At 47.7% G+C, this 21,292-nt stretch overlaps 3 protein-coding genes across 3 annotated transcripts in view; 1 reads left to right on the forward strand and 2 right to left on the reverse strand.

Moving 5' to 3' along the window:
• The window catches only part of CORO1A (coronin 1A), an 83,815-nt gene extending 76,012 nt beyond the window's left edge, over positions 1–7,803 (reverse strand). Inside the window, exon 1 of the mRNA XM_079951118.1 lies at positions 7,780–7,803. The gene's annotated coding sequence lies outside the window, so the exon portion shown is untranslated. The remainder of the gene's footprint in view (positions 1–7,779) is intronic.
• On the forward strand, positions 4,127–13,869 carry TBX6 (T-box transcription factor 6). Its single transcript, XM_079951121.1, has 8 exons — positions 4,127–4,635; positions 5,650–5,878; positions 6,746–7,013; positions 7,806–7,949; positions 10,216–10,286; positions 10,720–10,787; positions 11,455–11,647; positions 13,457–13,869. The coding sequence occupies exons 1-8, from the start codon at positions 4,512–4,514 to the stop codon at positions 13,704–13,706; spliced, it is 1,347 nt and encodes a 448-aa protein (XP_079807247.1). The 5' UTR covers positions 4,127–4,511; the 3' UTR covers positions 13,707–13,869.
• A 606-nt stretch (positions 13,870–14,475) lies between these two features.
• Positions 14,476–21,015, reverse strand: PPP4C (protein phosphatase 4 catalytic subunit). The gene is made up of 9 exons (XM_079950640.1): positions 20,896–21,015; positions 19,213–19,318; positions 19,052–19,103; positions 18,199–18,249; positions 18,000–18,101; positions 17,690–17,863; positions 17,275–17,401; positions 16,237–16,426; positions 14,476–16,052 (listed from the first exon to the last, which is right to left on the reverse strand). Exons 2-9 carry the CDS (start codon positions 19,308–19,310, stop codon positions 15,923–15,925), a joined length of 924 nt encoding a protein of 307 aa, XP_079806766.1. The 5' UTR covers positions 19,311–19,318; positions 20,896–21,015; the 3' UTR covers positions 14,476–15,922.
• Positions 21,016–21,292: the final 277 nt, after the last annotated feature.

Genomic DNA, 21,292 nt, shown 5'->3' on the forward strand with positions numbered 1-21,292 from the left:
GCGCTGCCGGAAGATCCTCAATCAGAAGGAGCGATGAAGCTGGAGCCGGGTCTTCCACAAATGCTGGAAGAGGGCAACGGCTGAGGGCGTCGGCATGGCCCATCGATTTCCCGGGGCGATGGATGAGCCGGTAGTGGTAGGCAGCCAGGAAAACAGTCCATCGCAGCATGCGTGGCGAGAGGACCGGTGGAGTTGGACGATCACCGGCGAGGAGGCCCAGGAGTGGCTTGTAGTCAGTGATGAGGTCAAAAGTCCTGCCATAGAGGTATTCATGGAACCTCTTCACTCCAGCCACAAGTGCCAGTGCCTCCTTGTCGAGCTGGCTGTAATTCCGTTCCGTCGGAGATAGCGTCCTGGAAAAGTAGGCGAGCGGTGCTTCTCTTCCGTCTGGAAAACGGTGACTAAGGACAGCACCGATGCCAAAAGGTGAGGCGTCGCAGGCAAGGACCAGCGGCCTGGATTCACTGTACTGTACCAGCACACTGTCTGATGAAAGGAGAGCCTTGACTGCGTTGAAGGCCGCCGTCTCCCGATGACCCCAGGCCCAAGGTGTCTTTGTGCTAAGGAGTCGGTGAAGAGGCTCAGCCACTGTGGCTTTATGGGGCAGGAACATGTTATAAAAGTTCAGCAGCCCCAGGAACGCCTGCAACTCCGTCTTGTTCTTTGGGGTGGGGGCCTGCTGGATAGCGCGGATCTTGGATGTGGTCGGGTGAAGGCCGGAGGCATCGATAAGATAGCCCAGGAACTCTACCTGTGGAACGGCGATCTGGCACTTTTCCCTCTTTACCTTGAGCCCAGCCTCTTGGAACCTGGTCAGCACGGCACGGAGGCGCTCAAACAGCTGCTGGTGTGAGTCTGCAGACACCAAGACGTCATCAAAATATGGTACCACGCCCGGAAGCCCTTGCAGGAGACGCTCCATAAGGCTTTGGAAGATGCCAGGAGCCACACTCACCCCGAACTGCAACCGGCGGCAACGGAATGCCCCCTGGTGGGTGACGATCGTCTGGGCTTCAGCAGTGGCATCATCGACGGGCAGTTATTGATATGCTTGGGCAAGGTCCAGCTTAGCGAAGACCTTACCCTCACCCAGGGAATGCAGCAGGTGTTGGACAACAGGAACCGGATAAGCGTGCTGCTGAAGTGCCTTGTTGATCGTGCACTTGTAGTCAGCGCAGATTCTCACTGACCCATCTGGCTTGACAGGCGTGACGATGGGGGTTTCCCACTTGGCGTGGTCAACCGGCTCCAAAACTCCTTGGGCGATCAGTTTGTCCAGTTGTTCGTCCACCTTAGCCTTGAGAGCAAAGGGAACCCGGCGTAGCTTTAGCTTGATGGGGGCGACTTGTGGATCAAGGCTAAAGGAGATGGGCGTACCTGTATATTGCCCCAAGGTGCCGTCAAAAACCTCGGCAAAGTCTTTGACCAGACCCTCAGTCTCTGCGTTAGAGATGCAGTTGATGCCGGTGACTTCCAGGCCGAGGGCATCAAACCAGTCTAGCCCTAGGAGGCTTGGCCGCTGACCTTCGACCACCACCAACCGGAGCAGGCCCGAAAAATCCTTGAAGGCAATCCGGAATCGGCCAACGCCTACCACGGGAATGTCGTTTCCCTGGTAGTCTCTCAGGTGTACGCGGTGAGAGTCGAGTTGCCTTTTGGACACTCTGGGTACCAGTCTTTTGATGGTGCTCCATGACACGATGGACAGGGCAGACCCGGTGTCGATCTCCATGTCACATGGAGCTCCGTCAATGAGCACCGTGACGTTCAGCTTGCGTCGCGTAGGCGAGTCGGTTTGGCCAATCGTGGTTCCAGACGGGCAGCGGCAGTTGGTGAGAGCGAAACAACTTTCCTTGGCAGACTGGAGTGAAGACTTGGACTTGCGAGTCGATGAAGGGGGGGTGTCAGACGGAGCCGATCAGCAGACCTTAGCGATGTGGCCCCTTCTGGAACACTTCCTACAGATGGCATCTCTGAATCGACACTTGGCACGGGAATGGTTGCCTCCGCAGCTGGCACATTCCGGTTGGCCCTTGGACTTCTGTTGGAACTTCCTGCGCTCCCGCTTTGTCTGGTGCACGTCATCGTCTTCACTGGAGGATGCCTCATCACTGCTGGCCTCTTCATGATGCACCGGAACTGGCTCCCTAGCAAGATGCGGGCTGCTGGACTTGCGGATCTCCTGGGCGGAGCGTTCAGCAGCTTCTGAGGCCACAGCCTCCTCAATGGCTTTCTGTAGCGTGAGGTCTGGCTTGGCGAGGAGACGCCGTTATAGATGGATGTCCCGGACCCCGCAGACGATTCGATCCATCAGGGCATCGTCTAAGTCTCAGAACTCACAGTGCATTGCAGCCTGTCGCAGGGCGGTGGTGTAGTTGTTGATTGACTCCCCCTCTGCCTGGTTCCGGTGGTAGAACGCATGGCGGGCAGCAATCTTGGACGACTTTGGTGCGTAGTGGTTGCGGAGCTTCTCTTGGATCGTGTCCCATGGTGTTGCCTGGACTGCTTCAGGCGCAACCAATGCTCGGGCCGTCTCAAACACCTCAGGCCCACAGAGGCTGAGGAATAGGCCCCGCTTCCGATCCTTTGATACTGCTGTCAGCTCGTTGGCTTGGAGGTAGCAGTCGAACCGAGCGAGGTAGGAGTCCCATGATTCAGAGGCTGGCGCAAACGGCGGTAGAGGCACAAGTGAAGCCATGATTCCAATGCCGACGTGAAGGGCGATGGATGGAACACAGTGCTCTTAGCCAGAACAGTCAGCTCTGAATCGGTTCTGTCCAGTGATTTCGCTCAGTGATTTCGCTCTGTGATTCAGCTCAGTGATTCAGCTCAGTTCAGAGGCTGTCTGTTCTGGCTAAGAGCACTGTGCTCCATCCATCGGGGATACTGTATATAGTTTTCACTCAGGTCTGTAGATTGTGTTCACTCAGGTCCACGTCAGTTATTTTAGGCAGGAAACGCTGGGCTGTTGTTGCTACAATGTTGACAGCCGGCTGCCTATAAAAGCAGGCCGGCTGAGCTGTTTGCAGTCAGTTCTATTCCAGCTTACAAAATAAAGAGCTACTTGGAGAAATCGCTGTGTCGTCTGCTATGTCAACCCACAACATAACACTCCTCTTTTGTTGAATAGGGCTATGCATACATCTTACCATCAACAGCATAATCAGTGGTGTGCAAACTTTTTCAAAGAGGGCCAGATTTGATGAAGTGAAGGGCCGTGAGGGCCAACCAAAGTTGTTGACCTTTTTATGATTTTACCCCAAAGTTGTGAGGTTTTTTTAGGATTGAAGTTGTTGGGGGTTTTTTAGGATTTTACCCCAGGAGATAAAGTGCCACAGGGGCTGAATTAAATCGACTGGTGGGCAGGATTAGGCCCCCGAAACGGACTTTGGACACGCCTGGCATAATACATCCTGAGGCATCACACTACTTCATTACTCCTCTGTCTGTTCCACTTGTGCCATTATAGTGTGCAGTCACATAGTAGTTTCCACGACCAATTAAATTAACAGTTTAGAAAATATTGTACCACAATGAGCTTCCAGAGAACCAAGGTATCCTGGCTCTCCAACTGTGGATATAAACTCAAGGACCTACTCTGCACTCCCAAGGATCTGACAGTCCCTTTGCAGCTGTCCTGTCCAGCTGTGAAAACATCTGGATGACAAATGACCATGGCACCTCCTCCCTCACCCACTTGTAAACCAAGGATCCCATAGGTCAGGATCAATCAGGAAACTTTGGAGCAAGGGTGTTAATTAGGCAATTAGGAGAAATCAAGTGGTGGGCTCAGAAAGGGACTCAGCTGACTGTTCTTAATGAAGTCTGAGGTGGGACTGGGCATGGGGGGGGGCTTAAATTGGGACAGAAGAGATGAAGTGGGGATTGGACAGGAATGGGGAGGGGGGAGTGGATTCTGCACACATCTTGCATGACAGCACACAGGCCAGAGATGAAATAGCAGGGAAGGAGGAAGTGGGATAAAATAGAGCAATGTTGACAGAAATAGCTAGGAGGTGTGTAAGGATGGGACGCCCTGTGACAGAGAATATATATGTCCCTGCTACTTCTCTCCCTTGTTCCCCTGCCTTAAGCCCCAAACCCCTCCCCTCTTGAGGTGTGAATGTGCCATTTGGGGTCTCACTTCAAAGGGTCTTAGCAGAATCATAAATACAGCCCCAGCCAGGGGCTCCTCAGGGAAAGAGAGGATCTGCAGGGTGGATGCATCCCAGACTTGCCTCCAGAGACAGAACTGGGGAAAGCTGGCTCCCAGCCCCTCAACCCTGCTCTAGCCGAACAGCCTCCCTTCCTTCCAGGCTCCTACTCTGCACCCCACTCCCCCAGAGGTCCCCTTACGACTTGCACCATCCCTCTAACCCTCTAGACCTTCCTTCCTACCCAGAGAAAGCAGGAGCCCTGGCTTCCAGTCTCACCTGTTCTAACCCACTAGGTCCTCACTCCTTTCCCAGAGAACCCAGAAGTCCTGGCTCCAAGGCTTCCTGCAGCACCCCATGTATCACCCCACAGAGATGTTCTCACAGTATGGGGGCTCCTATCCTCTGCGACCTCCCCCACCTCCCGGGGCTGGGTATCCCCAGGGTCAGGCACCTCAATACGAAGCCTTCAGATATCCAGGTGAGAAATTGGGATATGGTGGTGGGGAAGGTGGTGGAGGTGGTGGGAGAGGGGGAGGGGGAGGGAAATTAAAAGCCAAAGTAAGATTACAAGGGTGAGTAAAGGAGCAATCACATACCAAAAATGTTGGCTGAGCTGAAGTGCATCCTCATTTCAGCCACTGGCTGATGCTGGGCCAGTCACCATGTCTCAATCTAATATAACCTACCTTACATGGTTGTTGAGGAAGAAGACCGCATATGCTTCCCTAGACTCCTTGGAAGAAGGGTGGGATCAAAGAACGGAAACATGTGAGAGCAACAGTTTGTGGGATTCTTTAGAATGGGAGTGGGGTGGAATTGCAATGTCTTAAGAGATTAGAGCAGATGGAACTATAATAAGGAGGACTTCCAGGTTCTTTGGGAGGGAGAGTGGTTTAGAGAAAGGGGAGGGGGAAGTCTGCAACCCAGGACTTCTGTGCTTGGCAGGAGAGAAGTGGGATAGAACAGAATGGGGACTGGGTGGGAACCAAGACTGCTGAATTCTCAGAGATGGTTGAATGGGGCAAAGGGATTTGGAGGCCAGAGTTGCTTTATGCTCTGGGAGAAATGTAGGACTTAGAATCTGAAGGGGGGGGGGACAAGAGGAAGGCTGAGAGCAGGCACCCAAAGGAGGGGCATGAGTAGGACACAGCGGTACCCAGAAAAGAAGAAAGCGGTTGTGGGTTTAACAGGCCAGTGGGAGGGCAGGCTGGGACAGAAGAAATGCAAAATTCACATAAATTCCATTGCTTGCTTCCTGCTCCCATCAGCTGGACTTTTAGCACCCAAGACCAACTGGTCGGGGGAGATGTGAGGGGGGAGCAAACAGGCGGAAACCAGCAGGAGGGTGACAAATTCCTGGGATGAAGCCCCTCAGTCTTGCCTGCAAGCCCCTGTCTTTCCCGCCCCCCCCCCACCAGCTCAACCAATATCCCTCAGCTCCATCAGTCCTCTTTTCTGACTTGTTCCCTTCTCTTCTCTTCCCTGCCCTCAGAACTTGATGCTGCCCCTAAGCTGGATAGCTTCTTCCCTGGGTTGGAACCCCCAGGGCGCCTCCTGCCCTCTGCTTCTGGCCTCCCTTATGGGACAGGCCAGCCTCTCCCATCCGGCCCCCCACCAACTACACGCCTACCCCCGGGAGTACGGATGAGCCTGGAGAATGGAGAACTTTGGAAGCGTTTCAGTGGGATTGGTACAGAGATGATCATCACCAAGGCAGGCAGGTGAGATGCCAAGCAGGAGGTAAAAGAGAAAAAAGTGGACCTTGAGCTCCAGAACCCTGTCCAGTGCCAGAGATTCCCCAGCCACATGCAAAACCAATGCTTCTGAGCCAATGCAGATTGCATCTTTCCCAGTACTGAGTAATCAGAGTCAGTGCATCTCCCCTTTCTCCTTAGAAATTACTGCTCAAGAAACTCAGAATCAAGGAAGAGTAGAGGCTGGTAAACATAGCTCTCTATTTCCTTCATTCCTCCTGTAAGTTCCATACTAGATCCTGGAGCAAAGTGTCATCAAAATGAAATGATAGACAGTACATTCAAAGCATACAAAAGACGAAATAACTTATTCACATTACTCGGAATTAATCCACGGGATTCAATGCCACATGATGTAATGATGATCACTAGCTGAGATGACTTTGGAAAGATTAGACACTTAGACTTAGACACACACACACAGAATACAACTATCTGCAACTAATGGAACCTTCATGTCAGAGGCATATATATGCACACTTGAACTATTTTAGGGAGTTTCTGCTGTGTTGTATGGAGCTTAGTACTGAGATGGGATGTATATCATCAGGAACTGTTAATTTTCTTCACTTTTCCCTGTACATAGAAGTCCAGTATGACAGGATCACTCACCCTGCTCTTTTATTTTTCTGAATTTGTCAGCATCAAAAATGAAAAAAAAAAAATTTTGTGCCAACTACTGCTGAGGGTGGCGGCGGCAGCAGGAGTAAGTGGTGGTCCTATTTTCCCCCCTGACTTTTGTTATGTCTCACTGATGAAACCTCTCCCCCACCCCTCCCGCCACTGCCTGTCCAATTAAAATATTCTAACCCACATTTTTAATCAACTTTGCAGGCGGATGTTTCCACAGCTGAAAGTTTCAGTAACAGGACTGGATCCTGAAGCCAAGTACCTGCTGCTAGTGGATGTGGTCCCGGTGGGCAGCTCCCGGTACAAATGGCATGGCAAGCGGTGGGACGCCAGTGGCAAGGCTGAACTGCCCCCACCAGACAGGGTCTACATCCACCCCGACTCGCCTGCATCAGGCGCCCACTGGATGCGCCAACCTGTATCCTTCCACCGGCTCAAGCTCACCAACAACACACTGGATCCCCATGGACATGTATGGCCAGTGGGGAAAGGGCACTTTGGGCATGAGGCTATATGGAACCATAGGATATTAGGTGGAAAGGAATATAGCTGTAGGGAATGCTCTGAGCGCCTCAAGGGAAAATGGGTTAAAAGAATGGCACTAACAGATATCGGGCAGTTCAGATTGATAACAATAACGGATTATGGCTATGGGTTATATAGCAAAGAGACATACCCAGGGTTTTGTACAATTTGTGCTTAAAATAAAATCTCCTCCAGCATTCTGTAATTCTACATCATCTGCAAATTATATAAACTAAACACACGTAGATATATTGCTTTCTCTCTCACGTATGCTGTAGTTGAGATTCCAGAATCGCAGGGGGTCGGACTAGATGACCCTCGGGCTCCCTTCCAACTCTACAATTCTGTGATTCTGTGCATAATTTATTTTGCTTCCATCATTCATGAGAAAGAGCAAGTAACTATGCAGCTCCCTGAAGCCCCATATTTGGATCATTAGAAGTCTACTCGGTCCATGTGATTTCACCAGGGACTGAAGCCTCATTATGTAGCTGTGAGGACTAGAATCTTGCTCTCCTTCTTAATGTACGATAAAACAGAGATTCTTAAGCGAGTGAATCCTGCAAGTTAACATAAAAAAGCCTGTGCTTTGGGCAGATTCACAGAATTTACACTGGCCCTGACTATAACGGGAGCTAAAATATCTGTTTGCATTAAAAATGAAATATAGTAGGAAAAACTGTTTGGACAAGTAAATAAATAATAAGACTCACCTCTGGCTCTTGCACCCCCTTCTCAGCTGATTGTTCACTCCATGCATCGTTACCAGCCGAGGATACATGTGGTTGGAGCCGGAGGACGCCGTGGGGCAGGCAGTGGCTGCGCTTCCTTCACCTTTCCCGAGACCCAGTTTCTGACTGTCACGGCCTACCAGAACCCACAGGTGAGAAACAAGGCTGCTGTTATAAATTTAATGTTTGCATCTAAAAGGCCCTTCCCCATTGGTGGCAGGAAGCAGCGATGTGTCACCTTGGACAAATGATTTATCCATTTCCCGCCCTCACTGCCCACCCCCATTGCTTATCCCTGAAGGAAAGGCACTTTTTTTCATCAGCAAATGATAATCAAATAAAAAACTGGCCATTAAAATAAGGCGGCAGTCCTGAGAATTCTCAGGCGAACATCAACTCAAATTCTAAAGAACTTCAGAGGAAATGTGTTTAGAATAGAAGCACAAATGTGAGACACAGCTTCATTTTAGAGAAATAGTACAGGAGACCCTCCCCAGAAAGTTAATTTAGCTTTCTGTGAGACCAACACCCCACTCCATATTATTTTTTGTGCCTGTTCTTTTCACCAAGCTCCAGAAACGGCAGCCTTCCAATGCTCATTTCCTTAGAGACACTCTGGAATTGGCACAAATATTAATCCATCAACATATTCCTGAACCACCACCGCTATTTTGTGGAAGTGTGGCAAGAAGATGCCTCTGTTTTCACAAGGGTTTTACACACACACACACAGCATTTTCCCCTCACTTCTAAGTAGCAACCGAAACCCATGTCCAGAGGGGCAGGCGCAAGGGATCCTAAGTGACTTCGCTTTCAATTTAATCCCATGCGACTCACTATCAATACAGCAGGAAAAATCACAGCAAACTAAAAACCATTCCAACACTGCACATTTTGGAACTCCACTGACCTTCCCTGAGCATTTCTACGTCACTAAAATGGCCTGTTTTCCTTTTCTCTGGCCATATCCCTTCGCCCCCTCATGTGACACTTTTCCTTTTAAATAGTGCTGCAAAAGTATATTCCCCCCCCACACACACACTTTTTTTGGCATCTCTGTGACATGGGGCAAACCTTACATTTCACTTACCTCCATGAAATCCGGGATTGTTGACGCCCTCCGCCTTCCTATGAAGCTCTCTTCCCCTACTTGTCCACTTCCATCAAACTCAGGTCTGAGGCCTCCCTTCTTCACTTGCTCACCCACACCTATTGATGCCATTACAGCTAGAACGCAATGGCTTCTCCTCAGGATTCTTCCACCTCTAAATCACCTCAGCTCCTTTCTCCTCCTGGCCATATCCCTTCACTCCACCACCTTTCACCTCATGCTGAATGGTGCCCTTCCACCTCCGCATGGGCCCGTGCAGCCCTCATCATTTTGTATCTCCCCTATGTGTCCTTATTTATTACTCCATTCCTGTGTTTCTTTCCGCTTTTGAATAGCTCTTCATACCTCCCAACCAAAATATCCTTTCCTCTACTCAGTCAGAGCCTTTACCTTTCATCGGGAGTCTTTCCATGTTTTGCGATATTCCTTTGTAAGTTTCTGCCCTAAAATATACCCCCCCACACACAAATTCAGCTTCTCTGTTATTTAACCATTTCCTTGGACCTTAATATCCCTTAACAAAACTATTATTCAGTGCAATTCCTCTACTCTCACACAGGGTCTACAATAGCTATTGCACTATATATCCCTCCTCCGCTCTTAAAACAGTGCTTCTGTCTCATTCCTCCTATTATGTGCCGGCCTGGGCTGATGGGAGTTGTAGCCCAATACTTCTGAAGAGCACTAGATTGGTTAAAAGCTATTTTGCACGCATACCCACTTTGAACAGTTCAGACAGATATATAGATATAGATATAGATATAGATATAGATATAGATATAGAGAGAGAGAGCTTAAAAAAAATGTTTAGGGGTACTCTCATTTTCCTACTCATACTGGAATACTGTACCTCTATGAGGCCAAACTTAGATTCACAAAATGTTTATGAGTATGCGTACCCCTGCGTACCCCCAGAAAAAAGCACTGTATATACAGTATATACAGCCCCAAACATGGAAAAAACAGTAACACAGCAATCAGCTCATATCTAGGTAAGTACTAGTACCAGCAAGAGTAGAAAGAGAGGTGTTTAGGAGAGCTGCCTTTGTTGACTGTCTCCTTCTCTATTACAGAAGCCCACGCAAAAGTTTTGCTCCAGGTTCTGAAACTTGAATATGCTGTCAGCATATGCCAGTATTCTATCATTTTTGAAAACATAATACAAAAGTGGAAAGATTGATCATATATCTGTGCTCGTACGCTAAACCAAATCTCATAAAACATAAAAATACTGTATATGTGCGTATACATCTAATCATATCCTTTCAATTGCCTACCTAACATTTTCCTGTTTCCTCCCCTCCCAGATCACTCAGATGAAGATAGAAAGCAACCCTTTCGCAAAGGGCTTCCGGGAGAACGGCATGAACAGCAAAAGGTGAACTGACCCAATCAGGAGAGATGGCAATGCCATAGAGAGGAGCTATTTCAGCCCTCATATTAGCTGGCAGCAGTGATTCCCTTCCCAAAATGTTTGCCACTGACAGGGGGGCGGGGGGGGGGCGTAGACCATACGGAAATGGCTTGTCCTCACTGGAGAAATACTGTAGTTCACTGGGCTGGAGAATCACAGGGTGCCAAAATGAATGGGCTCATAACAACTGCTACTACTAAATTTATACTGGTACCTCCTGCTGAGATGATCCATTAAAAAAGCAACCATGCCAAAAGGAATTATTGAGAAAATAAGAAATATTTGGGGGGGGGGCGGGATTTTTGCCCTTGCTCAGGGCACCATATTATTAAAGTCTGCCCCTGGCTTCTACCATTGCTTTTCCACATCTTATTATGGTCCCCCTTACAAAATTTAGGGAACGCGAGGCCCGAATCAAGAGGAAAATGAAGGCAAATGAATGTGAAGCCAACATGGGGGAAAATGGTAAGAGAAACAAACATACCTTATTCTGTCGCTTAGCTTCATAAGACATTGTCTGGTCTCTGTCTCCTTCCACTGATTTAAAAGCAAAACACAACATTTCTCTCCAGGCATCATTAAACAAAGTGAGGATCATTTAAGTGGATACTCTGTGGGCCTCCTCACCATCCTTAACTCTTGGTAGCTGCTCACTGCCCTATGTATATCCATTTCTTACAATGCCACATACAATGGCCACCTTTTGCTTCCTTTCACTGCTTGACTTTTGCGACCCCCGCCACAACATCCCATCACTTCCCTCACCCCAAGTCCTATAACTCATTAAATTATACCTGCTGCTTCATATTTTTGCCTCCTCTGAATTTCCCCACAATTACAATCACATCCTGCTCTGCCTTGATAGCACAAACTTGCTAGAGGGCCCTTGCCTGAAAAGGTCACAACCCCAGGTACTATAATGAATTCCCTCTTTATTTCAGACAACATTCCAGAGAACCTGTTATTTTGGATATATATATTTTTAAGTTGTATATGTCCCTAGAGGTTCTCCCTCTATGCCACATTTATGTGCTTTCTAAATCCATACGAGTACGGTTTTATTATTCCCCTTTCCCATTATATAACCTTCTGCCTGCTTTTCCTTCCCTACCTGCACTTCGCCTCCACCTAGAGAGCAAGAAAGGCCCCTGCGACTCCACCTTGACAGAGGAGACACCTCTGGAGCAACAGCCACCACCTGCACTTCCACACCCTTCTTGCTCCTTCTACCCCCCTGCAGGGATCAATCCCAGCGGAGCAGAGGCTTATGTGCAGCACCCAGCCGCCTTCCATGGCTTGCGGGGGGCACCCTCACCCTACGGCAGGTGAGCCAGCCATGTCACATTCCCTGAGTTCTAGAGCTGTGTTGCCAAACCTCTGCCTTTGTAAAATAAGTGTGGAGCATCCCTGGGTGATCTGAATCACCCCTGGTGTTCAGGTTTCCTTTGGTGGCTGAATAAACCCTGTCTTAGGGTATAAACAGGTATAAATGTTTTTAGAGGGGTAGGGCTGATTTGAAAGCACCCTCACAGCATTTAAGATACCCAGGCAATTATTTGAAGTGCTCTGATTTCTTGCCACGCCTAATAAGTTGAAGAACAAAAAAACCCACTTGGCAATGGGCACTTTTTCCTTTTGATGGCATCAATGGACTTCTGGAATGGATTAAGTTCGAGAACCAAGGTACCACTGTAACTGGAATTATCTACAGCTACATCATGGCATTGTAAACAAGTCAGTAGAGCACGAGACTCTTATTCTCAGGGTTGAGGGTTTGAGCCCCATGTTGGACAAAAGATTCCTGCATTGCAGAGGGCTGGACCAAATGGCCCTCGTGGTCCCTTCCAACTCAACACTTCTATGATTTTATGTGCCCATTGTCCAAAATTTACTTTGAGAATTGCTGCAGCTGCACCTGGCAAAGACCAGTGGTACCTCAGGTTAAGAACTTAATTCATTCTGGAGGTCCATTCTTAACTTGAAACTGTTCTTAACCTGAGGTACCACTTTAGCTAATGAGGCCTCCCGCTGCCGCCGCGCCATCACCGTGTGATTTCTGTTCTCATCTTGAAGCAAAGTTCTTAACCCAAGGTACTATTTCTGGGTTAGTGGAGTCTGTAACCTGAAGCGTCTGTAACCCGAGGTACCACTGTACTCTAAACATTAGCCAACATGGTGCCCTCCATATGCTATGGTCTACAACTTCCCTCCTCACTGACCATTGGCCATGCTGACTGGGGCTGATGGGAGATGGGAGTTCAGCAACATCTGCAGGGCACTACCATGGCCACCCTGGCTCCAGGGCATTACAAGTGTCTTTAGCATATTTGTAAGTTCACTTTGCTTTTTAGTCTGAAAATAGGTATTGCCCTCTCTTGTTAGCAGTTGGGTACCAGTTGTGATGTTCCCCACCCCCACCCCTATTTTTTGGTGTGTTGAACAAATAAATGTACTTGTGCCAGTTGAAAACTATTTTTAAAAGTAAGTAGAAGTCTGCCTGACATACCAGAGTATCTGCTAACCAACATTTAACTTACTGGAAGATACAGTTGTAAAGCAAGTTACAAAGCAAGGGTCATGCCCATGATGAAAAAAGCCACTAGAGCAGTCTCTTAAAAACCTACATAAATAGATAACCTGCAGCCTTTAGTGAGTAAACACCACTTTACTTATGTTAGTGCTTGATTCGTAAGAGAGCAGCCACAAATTGTCACCAGCTGCATGCAATGGCGGAGTCTCTGATTATTCACAAGATTTGAATCCTAAGCATCCTTCATCACTCCGTCTTACTCTTGAACCCAACCCAGTGCAGAAATCTCTGAGTAAGGTGTTTGGCCCTTACCAAAGCCATTCTGTGGTAGAACCAGAATTAACCATGTACTGATTACTGTGGCACAATGTGACATTTAACAGGAAGAATATGCAAGGTGAGAATGCAGAAAAGACATTCAGGGCTGTAGCATTATCTATGGGGAAGCCAGAACCAGTAGCATACAGAAAAACTATAGCTGTTTGTGGGGAGGCGTAGTTGGGTAGATACACGCAGTTGGAAGTTTAGTCATGTCAAGCCACTCAAATGGGAGGCACCTGCACTTTTATCAGTGTTTGACTTACCCCTCATCTTTCCCCCACAGCCCAAGTCAAGAAATGGCAGCTCCTCCATCATCCCCAACTACCAAGTCACCTCCTGAGCAATCAGATTTCAGACCTATGCTCCCGGCGAGTTGGAATGGGCTGGATATTATTCCTTTCCTTGGGGGAACAGAACCTCCGGATACCTCCTCCTTTCCCCCTTTCAAATTCAGCTTCACACCCTACCCACCTCCACCTCGCGTCTATGGGCCCCCCTCTGGCTATCCTGGCTCTCAGCCACCTATGCTCTAACTCTTGCTCCTCCCACAAACCCTGGAATTCCTGTCTTCTAGGTATTCTGTTTCCCCTGCTAGATTTCATGGCTTTCCCTGTTTCTTTATTACTGTCCATGTTGGGAAGGGTAAACTTGTCTGTATCCTGCCTGTCTTATAATTAAACATTTTTAAGGTCACAACATAGTGTACGTCTGTTTTCTTCCATGACATATTTAAGCAAGCTAGAATTCTGAAATTCCAGCTTAGATTTCTGCTCTGCCAGACAGCTTGACTGGTTTTAAGTTATACGTCGGAAGGCTTCAGCAGATCCTTTAAAGACATTTCACCAAAACAGGTTAAATAAATTGGGGCAGTTCTCAGTTGCAGAGCACAGTTTTGGGGCAGGAAGTATTGATGGGTGTGTGTAGCATCAACCTGCCTTGAGAAGCAGCGCCATCAAGTGAGAAACTCGTTTGTAAAAAATGTAGGAAGTAGTAGTATCATATATTAGATAACAAGCTCTGCGGTAGACAGATTCTCCCTGTGGCATGATTGAAGGCCGTGAAGATTGCTTGACCCTATATTCTGTCAGCTTCAACTCAATAAAGGAAGTGGAAACACTCCCCAACAGTGATCGTATGGAGCTCATCTCACCCTCCACTCTTTGCAGGAGCCAAGCAGGTTTGGGAGGTAAGGAATGACAAGGAGGACACCTACACAGATATTTCCGCCCAGGATCTGGCAGCATTCAATATGCACCCTGCTCACAAATCATGTGGACACAGAAATACGCAATGTACAAAATGTCAATTTTTTTTTTTAGTTTTATTAGATTTTTTTTATCTAAAAGTTGTAAATAGGAAAAAACCCAAAATGAAAACAAAATAAGATTAGAGCAAGAGACAGATCATCGGAGGGGAAAGCACTCCTAGACGTAAGAAAAGTGGCAGGAAGTTCCACCTTCCCCTTCTAACTCTAAGTAGATATCTGGATTGAATGTGAGTATCCCTTCACAGGAATAAAGGGGAGGGGGTGGGAGATTTTGACCCTGTGGTGGGTGGGATTTGGATACACCAACTCCACAGGGGGTAGGATATGGAGGGATGGAGAGAGACAGAGAACACGCCCCATTGGTCAAATTAACTAGCGTGATATGGTCCCAGTCTCCCCACTCAAGGAGAAGGAGTGGCAGGGAGGGGGATAAACAGGATATAGATTTGCCAATACATTTAATAAATCCACCACAAAAAATTTAAATGGATTTCATAAAGCATTTGCATCCTCCAGTGACCAGAAAGTCTACTTTATTTTAATTTAATTTTATTTTTTTGCAAAGTCTGGCAAAAAGGTGGGGAGTTTAACCTTCCAGTGGCCAATAAATGTTTGAGGAAAGTGGGAATGAGATATGGCGGCACACAGAGGAACCACTTCCCAGTCTATGTTCATCTATTCCATGTAGCTCAAGCAGATTATACACCGAAGTGCGAAGAAACCAGCGTTCTAGGTCTTCCAGCAACCAGACACAGCAAGGTTTGAAGCACTTCCTATTCTCTGCTTAAATGCTATGGAATGGCACCAAAACCGGAATTCAAAGATCAGCTGACCAAAAAGTAAAAATATTTTTGTTTTAAAAAAGAGTTAAACCAGGAAGCACCTAAGTGACGTAGAAGCAGGGAACTAGTCCAGAGACCTCATCCTCCTAACAGTTGCAGATATTCTTTGGTCACTGGTTTCCTCTTTATTTCCAAGTCCAGTTCTCTCCATCTGATACATCCTCTATAAATAATTTCCAGTCGCACTGCAGATGAGCTAGAGAACTAGGCTGGGAGGCTGTCAGCTGCGCCCCAAGGAAACCATAGAACTCTGAAGATCTACAGCTTCTCTCCATTTCTGGGTTGACCTCCCCCCCCCCCCCTGGTTTCGCCTGGAGTGATCTGAGATCGACAGAGTTCTAGGTTTTTCAATGACCAGAGGTCCCAAAAATGTGTTTCGGGCGGAGAATAAAAACTAGGGCAGCCCTGAAGAGACTATAAAGCGACTGGCGGGAATTCAGTAGTGTGGAAAAAGATGGCCAATTCCGTCTAAGGGGTCCAGAACTGAGGGTTTATTGGGCAAGGGGAATGGAGTGGGGCGGGGGGGGGGGGGGAGAAGAGACCTGAACCCTGCCAAACTTCAAAGAGGCTGCCCACCCCAGCCAGGACAAGAAAAACAGAAGCCGCACGAGGGGAGGGTGGGGGGAGATGGAAAAAGCATTCACAGGAAGTAGTCCGCAACAGGCTTCTTAGACGGGATGCCTCGAGTTTCTTGGGGGGCAGCTTCAAAGATAATAAATTCCTTCTGAAGGTGTTCATCCAGTTCCAGGATGGCTGCCACATTCCCACAGCTGTGTGCAGAGCAGAGGAGAAGGGTCACAATGAGATGCCTCCAGTTTCATCAATGCCATCCTTCCACCCTTCAACACACTGACCCTGCAATCCCTCCTGTAAGCCACACAGCTCAAATGGTACACAGTGCTAGGCTTGCCATATCTGCCCGCTATTCCACACCCGTCCCTTCTGTCTCCTCACCGGTAGCAGTAGTTGGGAGCTGACCACACAGTAAGAACTGTTTCGTTGAAGTGCCACTTGTACCCCTCCATGACCAGCTGATGCGCTCGACAGATCATGTCGATGTCGTTCGCCGCATTGAATTGCGCCACCACATCACTGCCGAATAAGTAACCAGCACCTCGTGGGCTCACCCCCCAGCCTGTGGTATCTGCAAAGGACAGAAAAGCTGGGCTTACGACACAAAGGAAACTAAGAACCAGGCATGATCGACTAGGGGAAAGGGCAGCTGCTCTTGGTGAACTTATTGAACAAAGCTGATCAGCAATTGGCCAAGAGGTAGGATTTCGTATAAAGCCCTCACCCCACCCCGCTTGGGCTGCTCCACGTCCATTTTTACCAGTCAACCCCTTTTAAAAAGAACCAGAGTGAGATGAAACGATGGGGGCAGAAAATACCTGATCTTCTTTAGATCAAAGACTCAAAGGTTCTTGTTTTAGAGCTTTTTGGAATACTGCACTAAGCAGGAAATAGAAGCTTTAAAACAAATAAGTAAACAAATAAACAAATATTCCTTTAGCTCACTGTGCAGTTTATCGGGCATTAAACCCACAGAGACTATAGGGTCCTCTGCCTTCCAATAAGTGAGACCCTATTCATTCCCTTACAACACAAAGAACTAAAATCACAGGGCAGATTCATTAAATAAGTTCCATGGAGTGATCAGAACTCCATCGTATCAATTGTGATCTCTCTTTAGCAGTTTGTACAGAAGTACAAGGTCAGATCAAAGTTGCTGGGGACTCTTGGTAACAGACTCCGCCTCTTTGGGTTCCAATGCAATTTTAAGCCAAAATTAAAGGCTCAAAGCCCTTCTGCTTAGGCTACACGGCTCTTCCTGGTACGCTCTACTCCTAATACTGTTTAACCTATTAAACTTTTCCTGGAACAAATACTATAACCATCTTAACCATATCCAATGCGCAAAGATTCCTTTCTCCTTCATGCATAGCGTGCACACACACACACAAAACCACCCCACTCCTTGCACAAATATACCTTCAGGGTCAGACCAAAGAAGATCACACATGGGACCATCATGAGGAACCTCCTGTTTGCGATCTATCGTTCGAATCTGGTCCAGTGTCTGAATGGATGGGGACAGACCACCATGGACACAGAAAATCTGCAACAGAAAAGGAATGTGTGCATTTGGAAAGCTGCAAATAGAAGCTCTAGGGCCAAACAGCACCTCCCCACCCACCACATTGAAACTCATGCTGTTGCCTTCCCACTTTAGTCTAACTGTTGCACTCTATTCTCACACCAGAAAACCTAAGTGTTTTTTAGGTTGTAAGGCCCTTGCCGCAGGGACAGGGCCTCTAGTACTCTGGAAAGCCCTGCACACAGTGATGGTGTGCACACACTCTTTCTCAAATACTCCTACCATCATAAACACACACAGCATGCTTACCTTGCCATCAATGATAGCAGAGAGGCTGAGGTAGTCAAAGATCTCAGTGCAGTAGCGCCAAACGGTGACAGAGCCGTATTTCCTCAGGCACTCATCGTAAAAGCCATATACTTGGGTGATCTGTCTGCTCTCATGGTTGCCACGGATCAGGGTGATCCTGTCAGGGTACCGGACCTGTAAGGGAAAACAATCAAACCGGCATAGACCACAGACATGGAAATGTTATGTAACCCAGAATTCCCAACATCTCTATTCAGGTAGAACAAGGAAAGCATCCTTGGATATATTAAGGGCAAAGGTCGTTACTAACCTTGAGCGCCAGCAGTAGCAAGAATGTTTCAACACTGTAGAAGCCACGGTCGACAAAGTCACCCATGAAGAGATAGTTGGTCTCAGGCACATCACCACCCACCTGCAGGAGAGAAACAAAGGGCAGGTAAATATATTGTCCCAGGAGAGCTTGAAAGCTGAAGTTGGGCACTGGAATTGGATGCCTGAGCAGTACTCACCCTGAAGAGCTCTTTAAGGTCATAGAACTGGCCATGGATATCCCCACAAACCTGGAAAGAATATTGAACTCTTTAATGTTCTCAAGGTGGCTATTACTACTATCATACCTAGTCCAGTATATCTGAAAGACCAAGGCCTTTCTCTCTGCCCACCAGTAAGCACTAGATTGGCACGGGCATGGCATTTTTGGTGATAGCACAACATTCTTGAAACTACACCCCCAGGGAAATATGTGTTCCCTCTGTCATTCCTCTTATTCAAAAGAACTTTGGAACTTTCAGAAGAATCTAGGAGCTGTGTTTTGATATTCTTTTTCTTCTGTTACTGTTCATTCATTAAGGCAAGAGAGGAGAACCTTGTTCACATTCCACTGTTGGCCTGTGTCCAGTTTCTGCCTGCTAGTAGGGAATGAGGCCAAAGGCAGAAATGGATGGAGAAACAGCTGTGACTTGTACCTCTTATACAAGACTACATTCCAGTCAGGCAAAACTCAAGAGGTTTGTACACCTACGCAGACACACACCAAATTTCCATCCAGGAAAGAGACATGATTACATTTCAAGCACATGTTCCAATTGAGGCAAAAACACATGAGGATATTACACAGTAACATGGCATATGGAATAGTTCTGAAGGCCAGATAGTGTCCTAGAAAGTCACCTTTGGCCTCCCTCAACCTGCTTCAAAGGATGTTTTTTTTAAAAAAATCAGCAGCATGCTTCAGTGTCTTATTTGTAAAATGCCTTGTGACAGCAATTTTTTTAAAGGATAAAATAAAAAGTTCAGGTGTTATTGCTGCCAGCATTTGAGTCCCCAAACACAGATGAACATTCGCTTAAAAGCAAGACTCACTGTTACTGGGGAATCTACTCTCTGGACGTTGCTTTCTTCCACCAAGATCTCTCTGCAGAGAAAGAAAAGGAAATGTGTCTCACACAGACACTCTACACCATAATTGGCTGCATTTTACAGTCTTAGAACAGGTATTCTTATAGATGTCAGGCAACACTCACCTGGCCTTGGCACAGAGGGCTTTGACCTCGCTCTCCTTGATGAGCTCACAGCGCCGCAACTGCTCAATCTGACGATCAAGGTCACTGATTTCGGCCATCTTGCCCCCTTGTAGGAATGGAATTGCAGTCAACTTTTTAAAAAAAATTAACATTTAACATCAAGGCATACAGCTTTGATGACAATGGGGAAAAGGATTCGAGCACAAACACCCAGAAAATATTTCCATCAAAAAGGATGAGAGTAAAAGTCAAATAATAGGCCCTCAGCTCTATGTTGTTTTCTACTATTGTAGGAAGAATCACAAGGAATATCAGTAAGGGAGAGACTTATAATCTATACCAGCTTTTCCCAAGGTGGTGCTATCCAAATTTTGCTGGACTATTAATTTCTGTTGGTCAAGCAGGCTGGGGCTGATAGGAGACCAAAACATCTGGAGGGCACCAGATTAGGGAAGGCTGATCTATATAGTAAACCCCTTATACTACCCTGAAGCACCTGTAAAGAAACTTCACAAACTGTAACAAAACAAAGACAAATAAGAAAGTGAATTAAACCCAAGCTGGAGTATATTTATATATGTGTATTACTAAAAAGTGATGGAAGAGACTATACTTTCAGACCCTCTGATAATATGAGGTTGTTGGTATCAGAGCCACTCTCTTTCAAACTTCTCCAAAGATTTATGCAAACTGTCTCATACACTGAAAAGGCAATACATAGATTTGGAAGGCAGTAAAATAAAATACATTGTTATAAAAACAATGATCATTGTTCTACACACTTCTGTTATCTGAGGGGAGAGGGTGGTGAAATCTTTATGTTGTGTCTTTTATGTTGATGTCTTTTCAACATCAACAGAGTGAGCAGATTATCTCCTAGGAAAAAGTTCCCACCTTCTCCATCTTTCTTATCCAACAGTAATGAGAAGGTGCCTCCACCCAACCATCTCATTCAAAAGGCCAGGTCTCCACCTCGCTATCTGATCTCTTTGCCCAATGATACCCAGAACTTTTTAAGATAAGGAGTGATGAGTCACATCAAAGGAGAGAGCAGAGCATGACCAACTATCTCCTGTTACTATGACAATGCCACCCTATAGGTCCCTAAGATCTTCCCATCATGGCACCCATCTTTGCTTCTCTGCCCCCCTCACGCTTCTAAATGAGCCCATATCCCCTGAACTAGTCATTAAAAGGGCAAAGGGATAGTTGCATATAAAGAAATCAAGCAAGTTAATAAAACCTACTCAGCCAGGTGCTACTTGCTGTATTCCCTCGCACCCTCAGAAGGGCCACCTTCCACCCCACGCCCACCCCTTTCCAAAAAGCCTTCCTTTCGGGGGAAAACATAAAACACTTCACTCCACGAGGTTGGACACCCCCAAGACTGAGCGACGCCTGCCCCCTCCATGAGCCTGAGGGGAGAGAAGCCCCTCTTTCTCCCGCCTCCTCCTCATGGGCCCCACCTGGCCCGCTCCCCCAGGAAGCTCTGCCCGTCTCGCTTGTGAAAAGCGCCCAGAGCCTCCCTCCAGGTGACAACTCTCCCCTCTTCCCCCTCCCGACCCCACAGGCTGCTGTCTCTATGGCAACCAACTTTCCCCGGCGCCCCCGCCCGCGGCCAGGAGCCAAAGGAAAGGACGTCTCCCCCTCCCTCCGCGGACGCCCCACCTCCCGGGCGCCTACCTGGGGTCCCGGTGGCGGCGGCGGCGGCGACGGTGGCGGCTGCTCCGCGGCTCCCTCCGGCTCCCGGGCCCGGCCCCTCCCCCTCTCTCTTTCCGGCTCTCCCACCAACTACTGGGCGCTGGACGTCACTTCCGCTTCCTTCTAGGACCAAGAACGGGCGCTGGTGAGGCGGGGCTTCTCTCCGCTATCCCTTTGAAGGGGCGGGACCTTGACTCATCGGATGTGACGGAAAAGGGCGGGGCGGGGCGGAAAAAGTATGCCGGCCATGCTGGGGTTTAAAAGGCGCCGCTGACACTCCGGCGGAAGTGACGGAAATCGTCGGGGGGGGGAACCTTCTTATTTTATTTTATTTTATTTTATTTTATTTTATTTTATTTATTGAATATATACCGCCCTA

Source organism: Podarcis cretensis, assembly GCF_951804945.1.
Source record: "Podarcis cretensis genome assembly, chromosome: 13".
NCBI classification, from domain to species: domain Eukaryota; kingdom Metazoa; phylum Chordata; class Lepidosauria; order Squamata; family Lacertidae; genus Podarcis; species Podarcis cretensis.

Coding starts and splice junctions, on each gene's coding strand:
- TBX6 (XM_079951121.1), top strand. CDS start 4,512: ATGTATCACCCCACAGAGATGTTCTCACAGTATGGGGGCTCCTATCCT. Junction 5,879..6,745: donor ATCATCACCAAGGCAGGCAG/GTGAGATGCCAA, acceptor TCAACTTTGCAG/GCGGATGTTTCCACAGCTGA. Junction 10,788..11,454: donor AGCCAACATGGGGGAAAATG/GTAAGAGAAACA, acceptor GCCTCCACCTAG/AGAGCAAGAAAGGCCCCTGC.
- PPP4C (XM_079950640.1), bottom strand. CDS start 19,310: ATGGCCGAAATCAGTGACCTTGATCGTCAGATTGAGCAGTTGCGGCGC. Junction 18,102..18,198: donor ACCTTAAAGAGCTCTTCAGG/GTGAGTACTGCT, acceptor TCTCTCCTGCAG/GTGGGTGGTGATGTGCCTGA. Junction 17,864..17,999: donor TGCTACTGCTGGCGCTCAAG/GTTAGTAACGAC, acceptor TTTCCCTTACAG/GTCCGGTACCCTGACAGGAT.